The sequence below is a fragment of the Aethalodelphis obliquidens genome, unplaced genomic scaffold (assembly GCF_003676395.1).
Source record: "Aethalodelphis obliquidens isolate GAN/ISIS:26980383/991018 unplaced genomic scaffold, ASM367639v1 scaffold6, whole genome shotgun sequence".
Classification (NCBI taxonomy): Eukaryota; Metazoa; Chordata; class Mammalia; order Artiodactyla; family Delphinidae; genus Aethalodelphis; species Aethalodelphis obliquidens.
Window position 1 is genome coordinate 44,192,727 of NW_020837950.1, and position 25,124 is coordinate 44,217,850.

The 25,124-nt window shown below is 38.5% G+C and overlaps 1 protein-coding gene across 6 annotated transcripts in view; it reads right to left on the reverse strand.

Moving 5' to 3' along the window:
* Positions 1-25,124, reverse strand: part of PAPSS1 (3'-phosphoadenosine 5'-phosphosulfate synthase 1) — a 109,415-nt gene that overhangs the window by 58,169 nt on the left and 26,122 nt on the right. For all 6 annotated transcript variants that reach the window (XM_027103453.1, XM_027103455.1, XM_027103456.1 and 3 more), the window contains one exon: positions 21,474-21,592. In XM_027103453.1, coding sequence (XP_026959254.1) covers positions 21,474-21,592 — 119 coding nt within the window. The remainder of the gene's footprint in view (positions 1-21,473; positions 21,593-25,124) is intronic.

A 25,124-nucleotide genomic window follows, 5' to 3' on the forward strand; every position in this document is an offset into this window, starting at 1 on the left:
AAAACTAAGTTATGAAACATTTTGCCACATAAATTGTTCTTAGTTTACTTTCATGATTTTATTAAACATTTACAGTTCCCAGGGTTTCTGGTCAGTGTGTGATCTTTCTGTGTTAATAAAGTCCTAGACAAAAAGTAAAGATATTCAACATTTCAGTTACATCTAAACATTTCTATTAATAACAAGTGAACGATGTTCAACCAACTTTCTCAAACTCCATCACTGTGAATAAATTGAAAACCTCCACTTCCACCACTTGAGACCCCTTAGAACTTTGAAAACCAGAATCACAGTCTGGGAATAAATGACACAGGAACTCCAGGGAAGAGAAGAATTTCACTGATACAAACAACTCTACGTAAAGCTTTCTTTGCCATCTCTGAAGCCTATATTATTTTGTAAGGATGAGATGCCTTTTTTGCGATGTGTGTTGACTACTCTCCCCCACCCCCCATTTACCACTAATAGCTGTCAACAATCTTGGAGGGTCAGAGGAGCGCATCCAATAGACTAAATCTTTTCATCTCTGTTGGACGCAACAGGGCATTTTTAGCTGGTTTCCTAAGCCATCATCACTAGAGTCAGCTCACAAATACTAATGAATAGCAGCAGTGCACACTGCCCACTGTAATGCTCCCAGCACAAGGCTGGGTGTGTCTCCGCCTTGCCTTCACCCTGGAATCCCCCCTTCTGTAGAACGCCAGGACACTGGAGTGTACACTCAGGTATGTGAATCTGCTCCCTCTGAAGAGACTCTGTTCAAAGTAAGAACTGAGAACCAACAAATGTTTCTTTCTATATGTCGTGTCTATTTCCTTCCAACCACACCCTAAGTTAAAAAACAAATTACAGTTTGTGAGCAAATCCAAGAGAACTAGTTTGAACATGAAAGAGTGGTATCTATATTATAAATCCAACGGAATTATTTTTTTATGTTCTGTACGCTAACAATGCCACAGCTTTAGTAATGCATGTTAGTAATGTGCTGCTTTGTAGGCATGAACTTAGAGGCTATAATCACTTTTTTTTTTTTTTTTAATTTTTATTGGCCATGCCACATGGCTTGCAGGATCTTTGTTCCCCAACCAGGGTACAAACCCGTGCCCCCTGCAGTGGAAGTGTGGAGTCCAAACAACTGGACCGCCAGGGAATTCCCCTATAATCACTTTCTTTTCAAGAAGGAGGGAAGTCTTTCGAGAAAATAATTTTAAATTACATAAAATTTTATTGTTTAATATTTATAATTAAAATTTTATTAAAATTATTTAAAGGGCTTCCCTGGTGGCGCAGTGGTTGAGAGTCCGCCTGCCGATGCAGGGGACACGGGTTCGTAACCCCGGTCCGGGAAGATCCCACATGCCCCGGAGCGGCTGGTCCCGTGAGCCATGGCCGCTGAGCCTGCGCGTTTGGAGCCTGTGCTCCGCAACGGGAGAGGCCACAACAGTGAGAAGGCCGCGTACCGCAAAAAAAAAAAAAAATTTAAGTATAATACTGTTTTCATTACAAGCATGTCACAAAATTCTTCCCTTTTCAAAACTCACGCCCTGCAATTATTTTAAACTGAATTTTAACCTCACAACTTAGATATAAAATTCTTCTGATATCTAACCAATGGCAAAATAAAGGTTCAAGAGGTTGCTACTGTTTTTCTCTTCTAAAAAGGTACATAAAGTGAGCACTTTTGGAATTAACACAAACATAGCAGGAGCCAACAGGAACATGGAACACACACTCAGAGGAAGCGAGTTCTCTGTGGACTGGACAACTATCAGGAAGACAAAAAGGTTTTAAAATGCAGACACAGTCAGTTCCTAGCACATTCTACTGACAAATAGTTTTCGTTTCCAAAACCACTACTGAACATCTAAAAGAGTCAAAACCACCTCAAAGTGAGACAAGAGATCTGGACAACAGAACATGAAGTCCCTGCCACATGAGCTACCCATTTTAGTTGGGATTCATTCGGATTCCCAGAGACACGGTCAGCTGTTAGAAAACAATGTGTTCTTCTGAAACCTGTACAAATGAAACCCTTTATTTCAGGAAATTTCCTTTAAAACAGAAACAGATCACAAGCCAGGTCAGGAACAAGTGTTCATGTACCTAACCCCTTACTTCCAGTTTTAAGAGCGCCAGAGTCCCCAAGTATTCAAGGGTAGAGAGGAAACAGGGGCGCTCCTAGGAGTTCTCCTGAGTAGTGGGTCAGTAAACAATTCACATGCTACCGTTAATGAGGGAGGTCTAGAAATATTTTAAAATTTAATTTTAAAATGTAACATGGATACTCAAAACTTTTTCTTTTTTTTTTTGCTTGACTGACTAAATACAATCTAAGACCTAACATATGTTGTATCCGTATCTTTGTTCAAAGAGAAAATTGTTTTTTTCCTGGAAACTGGCCAGCAGAACAAACAACATTCACTACCTGAAAATAGTAGTTCTTGCCTTCTCTTTTTAATCTTCCTAAAGAACTGTGAATAAGTTAATAAAGACAGTGACTTCACATTTAAAATCTTTCCTTTAAGTATTTTCTGAACTTTTTCTTGAGCCAAATCTCAACAGATTTGAACACTAGAGCTCAATCATCTTTTTATGAAACTATTAAATTTCTATTATCTAAGCTACATGCCTCCAAAGCATGAACACCAACGACATACTGGCATCACTTTAAAACTGAGCTGCAAAGTCTGGTTTTACATGCAGTATAAACCCATTTAGAGCACTAAACCACCATTTCATAAGAAGATAAACCCTTAAATAATTTATAGCACTACTAAATCTAGAGTTCCTAGTAGATTTAAAAACAGTATTTAAAATATCACTTTAGATTAAAACCATCAGCAAGAAGCCTACTTCTTTATGTCATAATCCGCCAAGTTAAAATGCAATACCAGCAGGCCATCTAGTGACCATTCAAGGGTTAGGAAAAAACTTAAATAAAAAACCCTCAGTATTCTCCAGTGTCTTCTATCTTCTTGGATAAAAATGTGCCAACTGAAGCATACTGAGAAAATAAAGATGCTCTGACACAATACTGAGAAATTAGGTATTTATTTAAATGACCACACTGCCTATACCAATTATACTACGTAAGCCAGATCGAAAGAGAAATAAGACAATCCAGAGATGACAGAACCAAAATACCCACCATACTAAAATACCCACTGTAGACCACACTAAAAATATTTTTTCTTGGGCTTCCCTGGTGGCGCAGTGGTTGAGAGTCCACCTGCCGATGCAGGGGACACGGGTTCGTGCCCCGGTCCGGGAAGATCCCACATGCTGCGGAGCGGCTGGGCCCGTGAGCCATGGCCGCTGAGCCTGCGTGTCCGGAGCCTGTGCTCCGCAACGGGAGAGGCCACAGCAGTGACAGGCTCGTGTACCGCAAAAAAAAAAAATTTTTTTCTTGGACAGTGAAAATCAATTCCATATCTTAATAATGATAAAATTTCATATTCTAAGGCAAATCAAGGAAAATTTAAACATGAAAATTTTTCACTGCCCTTTGACCTCTCTCCCCTCTACTGTGCATTGTGTATCCGCATTATGCATTGGCCTAACCTTCCCCACTGGCAGAAATTCATGTTCAATCATAAAGAGCAATGTTCTCCTAGTACCAACAAGACAACTCCTTAAAAGATAATATTCCTTCTTGGGGACTTCCCTGGTTGGCGCAGCGGTTAAGAATCCGCCTGCAATGCAGGGGACACGGGTTCGAGCCCTGGTCTGGGAAGATCCCACATGCCACAGAGCAACTAAGCCCATGTACCACAACTACTGAGCCTGCGCTCTAGAGCCCGCGAGCCACAACTGCTGAAGCCCGCGCGCCTATAGCCTGTGCTCCGCAACAAGAAAAGCCACCACAATGAGAAGTCTGTGCATCACAACGAAGAGTAGCCCCCACTCGCCACAACTAGAGAAAGCCCACGCGCAGCAACGAAGACCCAACGCAGCCAAAAATAAATATATTAATTAATTAATTTAAAAAAGAAGGTAACATTCCTTCATGATCTTGTAAGGGGCCACAATGACCCCCACTTTGTACTCACAGATCTGGATTGTGCAAACTATCTACGTCATTTAATGTACAGCCCTCTGTCTCAAAAACCTATACAACTGTGCTTTGACCTTTAAGGGCAGAACAGTTCTCAGCTTGCTGAGGGCCTGTTCCTAGGTTAAAATCCTCTATTTGACTCGAATAAAGCCTTCCATTTCTTTCTTAGATGGATTAATTTTTTCTCGACGGTAAAGAATGTTAAAGAAACAATACCTGGTAGAATTCATTTCAGAAGAGTCTCTCCAAAGTAATACGGAGCATCAGACAGAAAAAATTCCACTTATCACCAGAGGAGGCAGCACTTGTCAAACACCTGAACTATCCTGAGACAAACAACTTCACCTCCTTGAATCTGTTTCCTCATCAGTAAAATGAGGAAAATTATAACTACTTCTCAGAGTTTTAACAAAAATTAAATGCAATAATGCTACTGAAGGGACTACCAAAGGCTTTGCACATGCTAAGAGTTCTGCTCTTCCATCTCTACCTGTGCCATTCCCTGCCAGCACTCACAATTATATTCTTATAATGCTAGTCAATGAAGAACCTCTAATCTTCACATCCCCACTCAAAGCACACACTAGAAAGCTATGGAGATTTAGTTACAATTCCCTGAAAACACCATTGCACTCGACATCTTCATCCCCTCCACCCGCAATCTGTATTTGTGATATTAGCTCTACCATGTGAGCTCACATAACCCACCCTTGGAAAACCTAACAGATAATCTTTGAGGAACTTCCCTGGTGGTGCAGTGGTTAGGACTCCAAGCTCCCAATGCAGGGGGCCCGGGTTCGATCTCTGCTCAGGGAGCTAGATGCCCCATGCATGCCACAACCAAGAGTTCGCATGCCGCAACTAAGGAGCCTACGAGCCGCAACTAAACGAGCCTGCCTGCCACAACTAAGACCCGGCACAACCAAAATAAATAAACAAATAAATAAATAAAATATTTTTTTAATGTCTTTGTGATGACAATGAAGTTGAATTGCACTGGCTACCCCTGGACCACCAGGGAGAAGGAGCTTGTTAGGAAAAGCACATTACACTGTCACCTTGCGATAAGGGTGCAGCAGGCAAAGAAACTCCTTGTATCACCAACTGACCATAAAGTCTGAGCTGAACGTCAGGTATGAACCGGTTTCCCCATGTATCCTAATGTTCATCTGAGATTCAACTTTGTGAGAAAATCAAAGGAGAATATGCCAGAACAGAAGTAGTTGGTATGTGTGCATATTTCTTCCTTCAATTGTACTTTTAAATTCTGTATCATGTTATAAAAGAAAAAAAAGAATTTATATAGTCATTCTAGTTTATAAATAATGGTAGCAAGGACCAAAAATTAAGGTCCATGGGGCAGGAATCTGTACTGTCTAATTCACTGCCACATCCACAGTGGTTTACAACAGTGCCTAGCATGTATGGCACTAGGTATTTGTTAAATTAACTCACAGGATCAACCAGTACAAACAGAAATACATACTTTCAATGGGAAGTGAAGTCATTTACTTAGGAAAGCACACAACTGAAATCTTTTCCCCAAAAGAAGGTGGTTCCCAAAAAAGCAATTGCATTAAGGAGGCATTTACATTTATTCTTTTGTCACCACCCAGCTTTAGAATAAAAATGAGTAATTTTCAAAAGAAAATTTCCCTGTCTTAAACTAATATAACCAGAATACCTTTCTGGCTGTAAATTTAATTATATTATACTTGAGTTGTAATAAGAACACTCTTGAAAGTAAAAGCCAGAGGCATATGAAAATGAATTCTAGGAATTCATGTACCTGGAATCCTAGGTATGGAGTCTAATAAGTTCATGAACAAGTTAGTTAATATCTCTGAAATACTTCATAGGTTTACTCTGTGAATAAAATTAGACAACATACACAAAGTACTCAGTGCAAAGACCAAGTAGGAAACCACCAAAGTAATTCAAGGGAGAGGTGGTTAGAAGCTAAAGTAGGACAGAAGACCATTTCCCCTGAGATTCTAACAATCAAAGCAAATATTTTAAAAGACACAAAGCCCCACATACATGTCCCTTACAATAAGTATTCACTAGATGTTAGTTTATCTATCCCTCTCTTTCAAAACCTTGAGTGAAACTGTCCAATTATCAGATTGTCTAGCAAGAATAAGAGAGACTAATATCTGTATAAAAGGAAGAATAATAGGTATAATCATTAATTAGGAACAAACAAATTGGGAGCAAGGCATTAAGGCCACAGAGACTAAGGCAAGCAATGGCATCAAAAAAAGAAAAAAAGTAAACACTGTGGTGAAAGGCATAAGGACAATAATTTTTTAAAAATCAGCTTGGAACCAAACTATGGAGAAGCTTGAACACAAATTACCTTAAATCTATAAACAATGGGGGAAAAAATCAATATATATTTTAGAGTAAAAAACGGAAGGGATTAGACTACACTTTAGAAAGATGATTCTGCCAACAATATAAAATGGAATAAAAGGCAGACAGGACTGGAGGTGGGGTGACCAATTGTACAGTGGCAGTCAACACTCAATTTTTTACCGTTACAGGTGGGAAAAAAAGGCAAAGTCCTGTGCATAACAGACACCACATGAGCCTGCATTTTCATTTTACAGAATCATGGTTAAAAATAATTTAAGTCTAAATACAGTGAGGATCTTGGATTAAATCCAAGGATAGGAAAGGATAATAGTGGAAAAGCTTGTGAAATCCAAATAAGTTTGTGCTTTAGTACAAAGTACCAAGCTTAATTTCTCAGTTTTGAGAAATGGTCTATGATCATGTAAGTTATTAACCTAAGAGGAAGCTGCGTGAAGGATATACAAGAACGCTCTGTAATATTTTTAGATTTACAGAAGAATTGCCAAATTTTCTCAAGATAAATTTTTCTTGAAAAACAGCAAATCATCTTCCCACTGCAAAAAAAGAAAGAAAGAAAGAAAGAAAAAAGTCTCTATGTAGGTAAAAGTGTCAAACTCAAAGGACACAACTCTGAGTAGGGCCCCAAAGAAGTATTCAGGAATTGAAGGAAGGAAAGAATGGAAGGAGGGTAGCCATCACTCTCTAAGTTTAATAATCCCTTAAGTGTCTGAACTATCTGGAATTATCTATAGCCCATAAAATGGCTTCTGAGATGCATGAGCCCCCTAAAATTTTATGAGAATATCTATGTGTATTTTTCTGAAGTTTTGTAAAGCACTTAAGAATCAGTAATTAGATATAAAAAACAGACAATCCAAACTAACAGAAAATAGAACTATCGGGAATTCCCTGGCAGTCCAGTGGTTGGGACTCTGCACTTTCACTGCCATGGGCCAGGGTTTGATCCCTGGTCAGGGAACTAAGATCCTGCAAGCCGCATGGCGTGGCCAAAAGTAGAAAAATAAAAAAGAAAATAGAACTAAGTATAACTTTCTAACATTGATATGACAAATCTCAAGTTAAAAAAAAAGATAGGTTCAACATATAAAAAATGCAAGCAAAACTACAATCTAAAGGAAAAATACTGAAAACATAGTTTCAATGAAAATGGCATAGAATTAATATTTATTGATTTCATACAAATTTATAAGAAAACTATAAACAACCCCAACAGAGTAAAAGTAGAGTAAGGATAGACAATTCACTGAAAACGAAACAGAGATTACACAATAGACCACACCTAACAAGCAGAAAGGCCAGCTAATCTATAAAATCAAACTTTCTTGAGCCCATCACAGAGCTGAGGTCCTAAAGCAGTAACATGAGCTGCTTCCAAAGAGTGACAAGTCCCACCAAGAAAAGTCAAGACACGTGAATTATCTCCCTTTAGTAAAGCCTGGGAGGAAGAGATGGCTGCAAGAAAAGCAGGAAGAAGAAAACAGCTTTAAAGTTTTGAAAATTCTTCAAGGCTGAGTGTGGACTAGTGTGATAGGTGAGTATCCCTGGGAACCCAGACGTGAGGAGCTCTGCGCTCACTCACAAGCAGGCCTACGGGAGGTATGCAGAAGGAACGTGAAGAGCAGGTCTGGAGACCAGAGCGCGCTCCCTCGGTGGCGCGCAGCACAAAGCTCTGCCCACTCCCTGCAGCACTGTCTCATCCAAGACAAAAGCCTTAGGCTGATGGGGGAGGGCAGGAAACCGCTCCCCACCCGACCCCTAGCCTCCCAGGGTCTGCTGTTTTGGGGGAGGGGTAGAAGCAAGTATGGTCTGCCAAAAGGAGGTGGAAGAAACTCTCTTGGCCCAGGATCCTGAACCGATACAAACCAGGGATCTGCACGTGAGGAGCAGAAAACTCACCCTCCAAGACCTCCCAGGTTCAAAGAGAGGCTGGCTACCACGTAGAGAGGGGAAGCAACACTGAGGAAGACCCAATCCAAGATCCAGAAGCAGAGGTCCTGCTTAAAGCTGAATCTGGACCAGCAGAACTGAAAACCACCACTGCTCCTCCACCATGAGCTTAGCACTAAGTAATAAGCAAGAGTAGTTTACTGCTGTGAGAGAGGAGCAAGAGCCTGGAAGGGGACCCCTTCTGTGGTACAGGCATACAGGGAATGCTAAAAGCTGAGGACGGAGCAGAAACACTGGGGAAAACCCTCCAGCAGGCCAGATCCCACACTAAGCACAAGGAAAACAGTTCACCCCTGGAGAAATGTGAAGCGGGTGCTTCATGAAGAATAACTATAGAATAAGGAAACCCTAACCCAGCTGAACTACTTATTAAACTAACTCAACTCACTACACTAACAGTGTGACAAAAGAAGCATAAATGCCCAAAGCATAAATACCACTTACCTCAATCTCTACTGTTCTTCCAGACACAACACCCAGCATTCAATAAAAAATTAGGACACATCAAAAAGAGCAAGAAAAAACACCCACTGTTAAGAAATACAGCAAGATCCAGAAATGACCCAGAGGTTAGAACCATCAGGCAGGACTTTAAAATAATTAAAATTACTATGTTAAAAGATCTAGTGCAAAAGCGGACAGCATGCCTAAAAAGATAAAGGATTTCAACAGAGAGATGTACACTATACTAAAAACAAAAAAGATAACCAAATGATGATAGAATTTTTTAATAATCAGAGTTTAAAAATTCCTCCTATGGGCAAATCAATATATTGGATACAGCTAAGGAATCAGTAACCTTGAAAATAAGTGAATAGAAATTAATAAAGCTGAAAAGTTAAGACAAAAAAGGGTGAAAGAACAGAGCATCTTTAGGCTGCGGGAAAATATTATATTGTCTAACATATGCGTAACTGGAGTCCCAGAAGGAGGAGAGAGAATAGGACAAAAGAAATATTTGAAGACATAATGGTCAAGAGTTTTCAAAAACCAATAAAAGAATAAACTACCAACCCAAGAAAGTAAAAGAACTCTGAACTGAGAGAAATCGACCTAAATATACTGAAAGACCTATAAACTTCATACTAAAACTGCTGAAAACCAAAAAGATTAAGAGCAAATGTTGAATTTAGGCAGGAAAAAAAAGAAACATTATAAAGAGAGGGGGGAAAAAGAAAAGAATCACATCAGACTTTCATCAGAAACAATGCAAACAAGAGGACCATGGAACAACATCTTTAAAGTACTAAAAGAAAAACACCTGTCAACCCAGAACTCTGCCCAACAAACACATGAAAAGATGTTCATCATCACTAATTATTAGAAAAATACAAATCAAAACTACAGTGAGGTACCACCTCACACCAGATGGAATGCCCTTTATTAAAAAGTCTACAAATAATAAAACGCTGGAGAGGGTGTGGAGGAAAAGGAACCCTCTTATGCTGTTGGTGGGAATGTAAACTGGTGCAACCACTATGGAAAATAGTATAGAGGTTCCTCCAAAAACTAAAAATAGAGTTGCCATATGATCCAGCAATCCCACTCCTGGGCGTACACCCAGACAAAACTGTAATTCAAAAGATACATGCACCCCTATGTTCATAGCACCACTATTCAGAATAGCCAAGACATGGAAACAACCTAAATGTCCATCGGCAGATGAATGGATAAACAAGATATGGTATATACATACAATGGAATATTACTCAGCCATAAAAAGGAATGAAATAATGCCATTTGCAGCAACATGGACGGACCTAGAGATTATCATACTAAACAAAGTTAAGTCCGAAAGAGAAAGACAAATACCACCTTAGATCACTTATATGTGGAATCTAAAATACGACACAAATGAACATATCTACGAAACAAAAACAGATTTACAGATATAGAGAACAGACTTGTGGTTGCCAAGGGGGAGGGGAGTGGGGGAGGAAAGGACTGGGAGTTTGGGATTAGCAAATGCAAACTATTATATATAGGATGGATAAATAACAAGGTCCTATTGTATAGCACAGGGAACTATATTCAATATCCTGTGATAAACCATAATGGAAAAGAATATGAAAAAGAACATATATATATATAACTGAGTCACTTTGCTGCACAGCAGAAATTAAACACAACATTGTAAATCAACTATACTTCAATAAAATTTTTTAAAATGTATCCTATGCCCTCCCCCAAACATCTTTTTAAAATGAACAAACAGATGAGAAAGATCTGATATAAAGCCTTTCCAAACTCAGTCATCTGTGCCTCCCAGTATGCTATGTATACATTGAAACTATGGTTTCTAGGACACTTTCTAGGAGTTATATACTCTAATTTCTATCACCTACAATGTAAATTCCTCAAGGACAGAAACACAGCTGGTTAAGCTCTGTAGTGCCAGTGCCCTAGAATGTGACTAACTACAGTAGCGGGCTTTTAACAGATTGATGATGGATAATGAAAGAATGAATAATGAAGGGATGAGAGGGAAGCCAGAAGCAGAGCAATAGGACTAGCTCAAGAGCTCAGAAGTTGGTTAACCAACAGAAAAATGAAGAAGGGCAGAAAGATGAAGTACGAAACCTTCTGGGATTAGGTCTCATTGACCTGCAGAGAGTACACCAATACATATGAAGAAAAACATCAGAGCAGGGCAGTTAGCAATTCATTTTATTTCTATCTATTCAGGTAAAATGCTTATGTAAGGGAAATAAATTAGGAAAGCAAGTCCCAGACTAATCATCTGGTAAACATTTTATAATATGGAAAAATTCAAAGGGTAAACATTCATAGCATATTCAGATATAGGTAATTTTTATTTAAAAGTTGAATGCCTAGTATATCCAGTAAGAAATACTAGATGAAAGAGTTTTATGGTAATAGGATTTTAAAAGTCAACAGTGGGTTGAGAAATCACAAGCCACAGTTTGGACAGAATGAGGAGCAATGATACAACGCCGACTGTGTACCACCATTATCAGGAGTTCCTGTGCAGCACTGAACAGCAAAGGCAGGAACCCCATGACTGGGGAGAAAGGAACTACTGACGCCCACATGAAGGCCGTATCCTCTTCAGCTAAATGAACTGTGACCCTCCACTAGGAAAGGGGAAGTATGGAGAAAGGAGCAGAGAAGGGAAGAAAAATAACTTCTAAAAACTGAGATTAAACTAAACTCAGAGAATCACGCACCTAGCGGGCCTGATAACATCAAACCTCTTTACGTTTCCATATGTTCAGGAACGAGACAAAGGTCGTTATGTCCTGGAACCTTCACCTACCTAAAATTCAACCATAAGATGTCATCAAGTTATCACAGGGGAAATCTGGACTCTCTAAATGTTTAGGAAAAGTTAAATACATTATGTAACTCAACTTAAAAATATACTGATGCCAAGTTGTAGAGCTGAATAACCAAGGCTGAATTTCCTCTATAAGGCATTTGTGTGTTAAAATTACAGGTAAAATAAAAGATTGTTTGTCTCTCAAGCCTCCTGTGGTTTAGACTGACTGGAATATTTCACATGTGATACATATATGGTGCCCCCCACAGCACCTAACACAGTGACACACATGCACAGAAAACCGTCAGTGCTATAAAGAATTTAAAATGCACGTATTCAGCACTTAATGTATTCAACAACACATTAAAAGGATCATAAACCTTGATCAAGTGGGATTAATCCCAGGATGCAAGGATGGTTCGATATCCACAAATCAATCGATGTGATATGCCACATTACCAAGATGAACAATAAAAATTATATGATCATCTGGATAGAGGCAGAAAAAGCTTCTGACAAAGTTCAACATCCAGTTACGGTAAAAACTCTCAACAAAGTGGTTATAGAGAGAACACACCTCAATATGATAAAGGCCATATATGATAAGCCCACAGCTAACAGCATACTCAATGGTTAAAGCATTTCCTCTAAGATCAGGAACAAGACAAAGTTGTCTACTCTCACCATTTTTATTCAACATAGTAATGGAAGTCTTAGTCACAGCAATCAGACAAGAAAAATATATAAAAGGCAACCAAACTGGAAAGGAAGAAGTAACACTGTCACTGCAGATAACATGACACTTTACACAGAAAATTCTCAAGACACTACCAAAAACTACTATAGCTAATCAACGAATCTCGTAAAGGTGGAGGACACAAAATTAATATATAGAAATCTGTTGCATTTCTATACAGTAAAAATGAGCTATAAGAAAGAGAAATTAAGAAGATAATTCCATTTACGATCACATCAAAAAGAATAAAATAGGAATAAATCTAACTAAGGAAGTAAAAGACTTCTTCTCAGAAAACTATAAGACACTGATGAAAGAAACTGAAGATGACACGAACATGCAAAGATATACCTTGGTCATGGACTAGAATTAATATTGTTAAAATGACCACACTACCCAAGGCAATCTACAGATTCACTTCAATTCCTAACAAAATACTAATGGCATTTTTTACAGAACTGGAAAAAATAATTGTAAAATTTGTATGGAAACACAAAAGACCCCAAACAACCAAAACAATCTTGAGAAAGAAGAACAAAGCTGGAGTTATCATGCTCCCTGATTTCAAACTACACTATAAAGCTACTGTCATCAAAACAGTATGGTACTAGTACAAAAACAGACATAGATCAAAGGAACAGAACAGAGAGCCCAGAAATGAACCCACACTTATATGGGCAATTAATCAATGACAAAGGAGCCAAGAATATACAATGGGGAAAAAGACAGCCTCTTCAATAAATGATTTTGGGAAAAGTGGACAGCTACTTGCAAAAGAATTAAACGGGAGCAGAAGCAAGAAGAACTACAATCCTGCAGCCTGTGGAACAAAAACCACATTCACAGAAAGACAGACAAGATGAAAAGGCAGAGGGCTATATACCAGATGAAGGAACAAGATAAAACCCCAGAAAAACAACTAAATGAAGTGGAGAGAGGGAACCTTCCAGAAAAAGAATTCAGAATAATGATAGTGATGATCCAGGACCTCGGAAAAAGAATGGAAGCAAAGATCAAGAAGATGCAATAAATGTTTAACGAAGAACTAGAAGAATTAAAGAACAAACAAACAGAGATGAACAATACAATAACTGAAATAAAAACTACACCAGAAGGAATCAATAGCAGAATAACTGAGGCAGAAGAACGGATAAGTGACCTGGAAGACAGAATGGTGGAATTCACTGCTGCAGAACAGACTAAAGAAAAAAGAATAAAAAGAAATGAAGACAGCCTAAGAGACCTCTGGGACAAGGTTAAACACAACAACATTCGCATTATAGGGGTTCCAGAAGGAGAACAGAGAGAGAAAGGACCCGAGAAAATATTTGAAGAGATTATAGTCGAAAACTTCCCTAACATGGGAAAAATAGCCACTCAAGTCCAGGAAGCGCAGAGAGTCCCATACAGGATAAACCCAAGGAGAAACACGCCGAGACACACAGTAATCAAATGGGCAAAAATTAAAGAAAATTATTGAAAGCAGCAAGGGAAAAAAGACAAATAATACACAAGGAACTCCCATAAGGTTAACAGCTGATTTCTCAGCAGAAACTCTACAAGCCAGAAGGGAGTGGCATGATATACTTAAAGTGATGAAAGGGAAGAACCTACAACCAAGATTACGCTACCCAGCAAGGATCTCGTTCAGATTCGATGGAGAAATCAAAAGCTTTACAGACAAGCTAAAGCTAAGAGAATTCAGCACCACTACACCAGCTCTAAAACAAATGCTAAAGGAACTTCTCTAAGTGGGAAACACAAGAGAATAAAACAACCTACAAAAACAAACCCAAAACAATTAAGAAAATGGTCATAGGAACATACATATCGATAATTACCTTAAACATGAATGGATTAAATGCTCAAACCAAAAGACACAGGCTTGATGAATGCATACAAAAACAAGACCCATATATATGCTGTCTACAAGAAACCCACTTCAGACCTAGGGACACATACAGACTGAAAGTGAGGGGATGAAAAAAGATATTTGATGCAAATGGAAATCAAAAGAAAGCTGGAGTAGCAATACTCATATAAAATAAAACAGACTTTAAAATAAAGAATGTTACAAGAGACAAGGAAGGACACTACATAATGATCAAGGGATCAATCCAAGAAGAAGATATAACAATTATAAATATATGTGCACCCAACATAGGAACACCTCAATACATAAGGCAACTGCTAACAGCTATAAAAGAGGAAATCGACAGTAACACAATAATAGTGAGGGACTTTAACACCTCACTTACACCAATGGACAGATCATCCAAAATGAAAATAAATAAGTAAACATAAGCTTTAAATGACACAACAGACCAGATAGATTTAACTGATATTTATAGGACATTCCATCCAAAAACAGCAGATTACATTTTCTTCTCAAGTGCGCATGGATTATTCTCCAGGATATATCACATCTTGGGTCACAAATCAAGCCTCAGTAAATTTAAGAAAATTGGAATCATATCAAGCATCTTTTTGGACCACAACGCTATGAGATTAGAAATGAATTACAGGGAAAAAAATGTAAAAAACACAAAGACATGGAGGCTAAACAATACGTTACTAACTAACCAAGAGATCACTAAAGAAATCAAAGAGGAAATCAAAAAATACCTAGAGACAAATGACAATGAAAACACAACGATCCAAAACCTATGGGATGCAGCAAAAGCAGTTCTAAGAGGGAAGTTTATAGCTATACAAGCCTACCTCAAGAAACAAGAAAAATCTCAAGTAAACAATCTAACATTACACCTAAAGCAACTAGAGAAAGAAGAACAAACAAAACTCAAAGTTAGCAGAAGGAAAGAAATCATAAAGATCAGAGCAGAAATAAATGAAATAGAAACAAAGAAAACAATAGCAAAGTTCAATAAAACTAAAAGCTGGTTCTTTGAGAAGACAAACAAAATTGATAAACCATTAGCCAAAATCATCAAGAAAAAGAGGGAGAGGACTCAAATCAATAAAATTAGAAATGAAAAAGGAGAAGTTACAACAGACACCACAGAAATACAAAGCATCCTAAGAGACTACTACAAGCAACTCTATGCCAATAAAATGGACAACCTGGAAGAAATGGACAAATTCTTAGAAAGGGATAACCTTCCAAGACTGAACCAGGAAGAAACAGAAAATATGAACAGACCAATCACAAGTAATGAAATTGAGACTGTGATTAAAAATCTTCCAACAGGGCTTCCCTGGTGGCGCAGTGGTTGAGAGTCTGCCTGCCGATGCAGCGGACACAGGATCGTGCCCCGGTTCAGGAAGATCCCACATGCCGCGGAGCAGCTAGGCCCGTGAGCCATGGCCACTGAGCCTGCGCATCTGGAGCCTGTGCTCTGCAACGGGAGAGGCCACAAGAGTGAGAGGCCCACGTACCAAAAAAAAAAAATCTTCCAGCAAACAAAAGTCCAGGACCAGATGGCTTCACAGGTGAATTCTATCAAACATTTAGAGAAGAGCTAACACCCATCCTTCTCAAACTCTTCCAAAAAGTTGCAGAGGGAGGAACACTCCCAAACTCATTCTACAAGGCCACCATCACCCTGATACCAAAAGCAGACAAGGATGTCACAAACAAAGAAAAATACAGGCCAATATCACTGATGAACATAGATGCAAAAATCCTCAACAAAATACTAGCAAACAGAATCCAACAACACATTAAAAGGATCATACACCATGATCAAGTGGGAATTATCCCAGGGATGCAAGGATTCTTCAATATATGCAAATCAATCAATGTGATACACCATATTAACAAACTGAAGAATAAAAACCACATGATCATCTCAATAGATGCAGAAAACGTTCTGACAAAATTCAACACCCATTTATGATAAAAACTCTCCAGAAAGTGGGCATACAGGGAAGCTACCTCAACATAATAAAGGCCATATATGACAAACCCACAGCAAACATCATTCTCAATGGTGAAAAACTGAAAGCATTTCCTCTAAGATCAGGAATGAGACAAGGATGTACACTCTCACCACTATTATTCAACACAGTTTTGGAAGTCCTAGCCACAGCAATCAGAGAAGAAAAAGAAATAAAAGGAATACAAATTGGAAAAGAATAAGTAAAACTGTCACTGTTTGCAGATGACATGTTACTATACATAGAGAATCCTATATATGCCACCAGAAAACTACTAGAGCTAATCAATGAATTTGGTAAACTTGCAGGATACAAAATGCACAGAAATCTCTTGCAGTCCTATACACTAATGATGAAAAATCTGAAGGAGAAATTATGAGAACACTCCCATTTACCATTGCAACAAAAAGAATAAAATACCTAGGAATAAACCTACCTAGGGAGACAAAAGATCTGTATGCAGAAAACTATAAGACACTGATGAAAGAAATTAAAGATGATACCAACAGATGGAGAGATATACCATGTTACTGGATTGGAAGAATCAGTATTGTGAAAATGACTGTACTACCCAAAGCAATCTACAGATTCAATGCAATCCCTATCTAATTACCAATGGCATTTTTTATGGAACTAGAACAAATCATCTTAAAATTTGTATGGAGACACAGAAGACCCCGAATAGCCAAAGCAGTCTTGAGGGAAAAAAACGGAGCTGGAGGAATCAGACTCCCTGACTTCTACAGACTATACTACAAAGCTACAGTAATCAAGACAATATGGTACTGGCACAAAAACAGAAACATAGATCAATGGAACAAGATAGAAAGCCCAGAGATAAACCCACACACCTATGGTCAACTAATCTATGACAAAGGAGGCAAAGATATACAATGGAGAAAAGACAGTCTGTTCAGTAAGTAGTGCTGGGAAAACTGGACAGCTACATGTAAAAGAATGAAATTAGAACACTCCCTAACACCATACACAAAAATAAAGTCAAAATGGATTCGAGACCTAAATGTAAGACCAGACACTATAAAACTCTTAGAGGAAAACATAGCAAGAACACTCTTTGACATAAATTACAGGAAGATCTTTTTTGATCCACCTCCTAGAGTAATGGAAATAAAAACAAAAATAAACAAATGGGACCTAATGAAACTTCAAAGCTTTTGCACAGCAAAGGAAACCATAAACAAGACGAAAAGACAACCCTCAGAATGGGAGAAAATATTTGCAAACGAATCAACGGACAAAGGATTAATCTCCAAAATATATAAACAGCTCATGCAGCTCAATATTAAAGAAACAAACAACCCAATCCAAAAATGGGCAGAAGACCTAAATAGACATTTCTCCAAAGAAGACATACAGATGGCAAAGAAGCACATGAAAAGCTGCTCAACATCACTAATTATTAGAGAAATGCAAATCAAAACTACAATGAGGGGCTTCCCTGGTGGCGCAGTGGTTGGGAGTCCACCTGCCGATGCAGGGGACATGGGTTCGTGCCCTGGTCCAGGAAGATCCCACATGCCATGGTGCGGCTAGGCCCATGAACCATGGCCGCTGAGCCTGCGCGTCTGGAGCCTGTGCTCCGCAGCGGGAGAGGCCACAACAGTGAGAGTCCCGCGTACCACAAAAAAAAAAAAAAACCTACAATGAGGTATCACCTCACACCAGTTAGAATGAGCATCATCAGAAAATGTACAAACAACGAATGCTGGAGAGGGTGCAGAGAAAAGGGAAACCTCTTGCACTATTGATGGGAATGTAAACTGATACGGCCACTATGGAGAACAGTAGGGAGGTTCCTTAAAAAACTAAAAACAGATTTACCATATGATCCAGCATCCCACTACTGGGCATATACCCAGAGAAAACCATATTACAAAAAGACACATGCACCCCAATGTTCATGGCAGCACTATTTACAATAGCCAGGTCATGGAAGCAACCTATATGCCCAATGACAGACGAATGGATAAAAAAGTTGTGGTGTATATATATACAATGGAATATTACTCAGACATAAAAAGGAACGAAATTGAGTCATTTGTTGAGATGTGGATGGACCTACAGACTGTCATACAGAGTGAAGTAAGTCAGGAAGAGCAAAACAAATATCATATATTAACGCATGTAGGTGGAACCTAGAAAAATGGTACAGATGAGCAGGGCAGAAGTTGAGATACAGATATAGAGAACAGACATATGGACACCAATGGGGGAAAACTGCATTGGGGTGGGGATGGTGGTGTGCTGAATTGGGCGATTGGGATTGACATGTATACACTGATGTGTATAAAATTGATGATTAATAAGAACCTGCAGTATAAAAAAACAAACAAAACAACTAATACTAAACTTTCATTGGGTTATTTGTATGGAAATATGTTAATATAAATGTTTCAGACATTACATGAAATTTCTAAAAATCTTATATGTTCTGGTATAATGTTATAAGTCATAATTCTAGTTATTACTTTAAAATGTATATCTCAGAAATAACTAAATTTCCTTGTCACTTGCATTATTATGAACTTTCATCAAATCTTTAACCATGGTCATTCTTAAGTCTTTTGTCATTCACAGACAGTTCTGGGTGTACTCTGAGGCTTTTGCAAAAATGTTCCTATAAAAGGGTTTCATCTTCAAGGAATTCATGGAAAAGACTCTGACAAGTACAGGTTTCTGGTAACTGACTATACTGCTGAACTGAATGAATAAGCATTTTCAGAACTCTAATGGAAAACTGATGAACTCATAAAAGTGCTAACAAAAGATCAACATGAAAAAAAAATTAATTACATGGGACTGAGTGAACTGATGAGGATGATTATAATTTTTGTGACTTTCTGTCTGAATTAAAAAAAAAAAATCCCACAAGGACTCAGAGGCAAAAAATATACAAATCAATTTTCACTGCAAAGTAAAGGAGCTGTTACAGTGGAGGATTACTGGACTGAATGTCAATATTATGACATAGTATGAGTGTGTTTCGTGTTTGGTAATTACATTCATTGTTGCTTTTGTTGTGGTCATCCATTTACAATGCTTGGTGTCAGTCTATCTCTTGTAAAAATAAAATACATCGTGTGTGTGTCTGTGTGTGGGTGTGTGTGTGGGTGAAAAAATAATTATTTTAAAAAAAGAATCACACTGGGACTACTTTCTCACGCCATACACAAAAATAAATTCAAAATGGGTTAAAGACTTAAATGTAAGGCCTGAAACCATAAAACTTCTACAAGAAAACATGGGCAGTATGCTCTTTGGTCTTAATAGTATTTTTTTTTTGGCTATGTCTCCTCAGGCAAGGGAAACAAATGCAAAAGTAAACAAATGGGACTACATCAAACTAAAAAGCTTTTGCACAGCAAAGGAAACTATCAACAAAACAAAAAGGCCACCTACTGAATGGGAGAAGATATTCGCAAATGATATAGCTGGTAAGGGGTTTATATCCAAAATATACAAAGAACTCACACAACCAAGATCAAAAAAACCAAACAGGGCTTCCCTGGTGGCACAGTGGTTGAGAGTCTGCCTGCCGATGCAGGGGACACGGGTTCATGCCCCGGTCAGGGAGGATCCCACATGCCGCGGAGCGGCTAGGCCCGTGAGCCATGGCTGCTGAGCCTGCACGTCCAGAGCCTGTGCTCGACAATGGGAGAGGCCACAGCAGTGAGAGGCCTGCGTACCGCAAAAAAAAAAACAAAAACCAAACAATCTGATTAAAAAATGAGCAGAGGATCTGAGGATCTGTTTTTCTAAAGAAGACGCAATTGGTGAACAAGCACATGAAAAGATGCTCAACATCACTAATGATCAGGGAAATACAAATCAAAACCACTATAGAGATAACACCTCACACCTGTCAGAATGGCTATCAACAAAAACACAACAAATAACAAGTATCGTCCACGATGTGTGGAAAAGTGAACCCTCATACACTATTGGTGGAAATATAAATTGGTGCAGCCACTATGGAAAACAGTATGGAGATTCCTCAAAAAATTACAAATAGAACTATCATATGATCCAGCAATACCTCTCCTAGGTATTAGAAAACACTAATTAGAAAAGCTATACACACCCCTATGCAGCATTATTTACAACAGCCAAGAAATGGATGCAACCCAAGTACCCATCAATAGATGAATGGATAAAGTTGTGGTATATGTATATAATGAAATATTACTCAGCCATAAAAGAGAATGAAATCTTGCCATTTATGACAATATGGATGGACCCACAGGATACTATACTAAGTGAAATAAGTCAGACAGAGAAAGACAAATATTGTGTGATTTCACTTTTATGTGGAATCTAAAGAACAAAACAAATGAACAAACTTAACAAAACAGAAACAGAGTTATTGATAGAGAGCAAAAAGATTACCAGAAGAGAGGGGACTGGGGGAGGAAGAAAGAAATAGGTGAGGGTGATTAAGAGGTACAACCTTATAGTTGCAAAATAAATGAGTCATGAGTATGAAATATACAGTGTGGGAAATACAGTTAATAACTAAGTAGTATCTTTGTGGCAATGTAACTAGACTTATTATGGTAATCATTTTGAAATGTATATAAAACATCAGTATGTTGTGTAACAGAAACTAACACAGTATTATAAATTATACTTCAAAAACAAATGAACATACAAACAAACTCACAAAAAAAGAGATCAGATTTGTAGTTACCAGAGGCAGGGGGTGGGGGGAGAGGGAACTGGATGAAGGCAGTCAAAAGGTACAATCTTCCAGTTATAAGGTAAATAAGTACTAGGGATGTAAGGTACAACATTATAAATATAATTAACACTGCTGTATGTCATATATGAAAGTTTCTAAGAAAGTAAATCCTAAGAGTTCTTATCACACACAAAAAAAATTTTTTTCTATTTCTTAAATTCTGTACCTATGTGAGATGATGGATGTTCACTAAACTTACTGTGATTATCATTTCGTGATGTACATAAGTCAAATCATTATGCTGTACACTGTAAACTTATACAATGCTGTATGTCAATTATATCTCAATAAAATTGGAAGAAAAAAAAGAATATAAAATACAAATGTTACTCCATATTACCACCACCCTTTTTTTGGAGGGGGAATGTTATGAGATGGATATAATTATTCTCTAGGGATTCCCTCTTGGACCTCCTCTTACCCGTTCCTGTAGAAGTTCCACAACCTGCTGGACACAGTCATTTACATCACAGGAGTCTGTTTTCAGCACCAGTTCCGGGGCCTCTGGTTTTTCATATTCAGAATCAATCCCAGTGAAACCTATAAAAGGTAAAAGATAATAGAGGGAGTGGAAATTAAAATAGGTTTGTTTCCTCAGTGCAAGTCTCTGCTATGCTGAAGTTCATATTTATGCTGTCCCTTCTAAGTTACGGGGTTATAATATTGAAACTTCTTCCCTGGGAGAAGATTTCTAATTAAACTTTTGTTTCTTCTTTGAACACAAACAGTCGATCCTTCTTATTCGCAGTAGTTCTCTTCAATAAGTTGCCACACACACAAAATTAGTGAATACTGAACCACTGCTTCTAGGAGAAATGTGGGTTTGGTTTCCTGTGGGCCTCTAGTCACCAAATTTTTGTCAACCAATTAATATATTTGTTTTATGAGTGTTTCTGCTTAAAGACACCTTATTTCATATATAGTGCTGATTCATTAACACCGAACTCATGGCCAACAGCACCAGAACTCATGTCTGAACAAAGCTTATCTAACACATGTATTTTCTCCACAAGGCAGGTCAGTCTTCCTGCCCTTGGGAACACTGGACAGTACTTCAGCATTGTGCCAGGGGGTCATTTTAAACAGCAAAATCACCAACAAAAAGAAAAAATAAAAAAGTAAAACACATGGCACTAAACAGGCCATCAAAAGGACACTTCTTGGGCTTCCCTCGTGGCGCAGTTGTTGAGAGTCCGCCTGCCCATGCAGGGGACATGGGTTCATGCCCCGGTCCGGGAAGATCCCACATGCCACGGAGCGGCTGGGCCCATAAGCCATGGCCGCTGAGCCTGCGCGTCCGGAGCATGTGCTCCGCAACGGGAGAGGCCACAACAGTGAGAGGCCTGCGTACCAAAAAAACAAAACAGAAAAGGACACTTCTTTACAGTATGAGAGCTGATACACAAAAGCTTTGTTCAACTTCAGCTGGGAATGTATATTCCGGGTGACTAAAATTCTGCTGCTCTGTGTGTGTCTACAAGTGACAGCCAAAGTACTGTGGGTATATGGATGTGGGGTAACAAATTTTAGTGAGTAGGCACACTTGCAAATCTGGAATCTTCCAATAATGAAGATTGATGATATTTCTATCACCCTTCCTTTTTTCTGTTAAGTAAATGCCTACATTGCCTGTGAAGAAAACAGGAATGAATACCAAGTAATCCAGAGCATCCCATTTCTCCACGGGAACACAGGATATAGTGCCGAAACCCTGGGCAGAAAACCAAACTCGACAAGATTTTTTTCGCTCTCAGTGCAAAAACCAACGCCAAGTCAATCTGTCCATTATATTCACCAGGATTATCTACAGCTGAATTGAAGCTCTGCAGGGTTCTTCTGCCATCACATGAAGTGTTCAGGCAAGACAGATTAACTACTATTAGCTTAAGCAGAACATAAGTAAGGAATCCTGTTATATCACCAAAAATGTTCCACAATCAAATGTAACCCATTTAGATATTAACCACTATTTAGATTTTCCCTATCTGTACATGTGCTACCGTGTAACTGCCTAGAAGAGAAAGAACACATGATGTTAACCACAGAATGGGCTGGCTGAGCTGAAGATATGCTATTCCTATCTTTCATATTATTCCATACCTAAGTCATTCGAGATCTGTCTGCCTTGGAATGCCAAGTCATTCTTGGGTTAGAATGGTCAACATGAACTTAAAATCATTACTAAAAAGCTTTAAAATAAACACTACAAGTCTATAGCCTATTTCATTTTTTTTTCTATTTCATATTTCATATTTCACATATTTAAGTATCACATGAAGTTCTGAACCCAAGAAGAAATTTTTGCATTACCAATATTCCCGACGGTATTAGTGGTGAGTCACAGTAAAATACGTGGGGAAAAAACAAACCTGGTTAAAACACTAGTTCTTAAGCTCTGATTCTCAAATGTGGCTACACGGTGGAATCACTGGGTCCCACCCTTAAGAGATTCTGATTTCAATGGTCTGCGGTACAGCCTTGGCACTAGATTTTTTAAGTCCCACCAGATAATGCTTATGTGCAGCAAAGCTTTGAGGATCATTGTGTTAGAAGACTTGGTTTAACATTTTAAAAGCCCAGGAAGTCTCTTCCTAGTTAATTTAGCCCATAAGTGATTACAGTAAATGTATACTGTGAGAAAAACGTTTATATTTAAGTAAATAATAACTACTTGAGCGTTACTCATGAAAATAATCTAGGTATTTAAGAGTAGCTGACACAGGCATATATTTACAGTTTAGTAAATGTCATATAAAGGCCTATAAAAGCCTGAAGTCTGCTGAATGTATGCAATCTCACCTGTCCCTGAAATGTTTACCATCAAGGCTCTGAAATAGCATTGGTAGGAAACTTTTTAAGCACCATTCTTACAATGAGTAAATGATTTTGAAAACTGTCCAGTCAGGAACTCTAGAACCATGGCAAACCTAAAATAAATAAACGTGTGTACACACATGCACACAAGTATACATTAACCTAAGAACATTTTAACAATGTCTATTCAAAGGAGTTACGAAACACCTGGTAAACAAGTAAAACATAGAAAACTGAACTAATACAAGCACATTCCCAGATACAGAATGCAAACTGTAAGTGACTCAAGGTATTTTGGATTCAGTCTTATTATTCATCTTTGCATCCCCAGCACCAGATATAAACCTTGCAAATAGAAAGCATTGATCAAAGTGTTGAACATCCAATTTCCACTCCACCTTCTAATCCATTCGAGAAGCATTTACTGTGTGTGTGTACCAAGTATTATGCTTTGGGCCACGCTCTGTGCTAAATTCTAAAAATACAAAAATGGTAAAGATGTTGTCCTGGCTCACAGGGTGCTTACTCCAGCTGAGCAAACAAATCTACCTCCCTCACCAATCCATCCTTACAAAAACAACAAAAGCAACTACAATTAAAATAAGTAAAAGATTCAGACTTCAAGATCCTGGACACACTGTTCTGCTTCTCTTTGCAGAAGTGCACACTGGCCGTCAACAGAGAGAGGGTGACCTAGAAATTAAATGGATAAACTGTTTTCCCTCCTGTTGTCATATATTATTCAGGTCAGGCAGCCTATTCTCACTGAGTCAAGAAAGTACAGGCTTAATGGGTGAAACTTGAGTCTCCATGATGGCAAGACTGGATACGAGCCCTGCCCAAGGAACCAGATTCACCACGGCCCGTGGAACTTGCCCCAACTGCTAATGGGCTCCCAGGTCCAAACAGAAGAGCCCAGCATAACAAGCATTTTCCTTCCTGTTCCACCTTCTCCTTTCTAGGGCCAGAAGCTGGTGCTAAAATCTATACTTCCTTGAGCTCCTGGGAGCTCCTGGAGTCGGAGGCTATCACACTCCCTGCTGGGAAGGCAAACAAAAGTTAGGGGCATGAATTGATCCCAAACAATGCTGAACCTACTGCCCTCTGTTACTGTTAATAATAATACCGGTAATAGACCAGGGCTAATGTCAAAGGACGTCTAAAAGATAAACAGAATGACTGGTATCAAGGGCGACAGCAGAACGGGTTCTAAATGTCTCTCTCTATGTCCAGATTTTCATCATAGTTGAAACTCTGG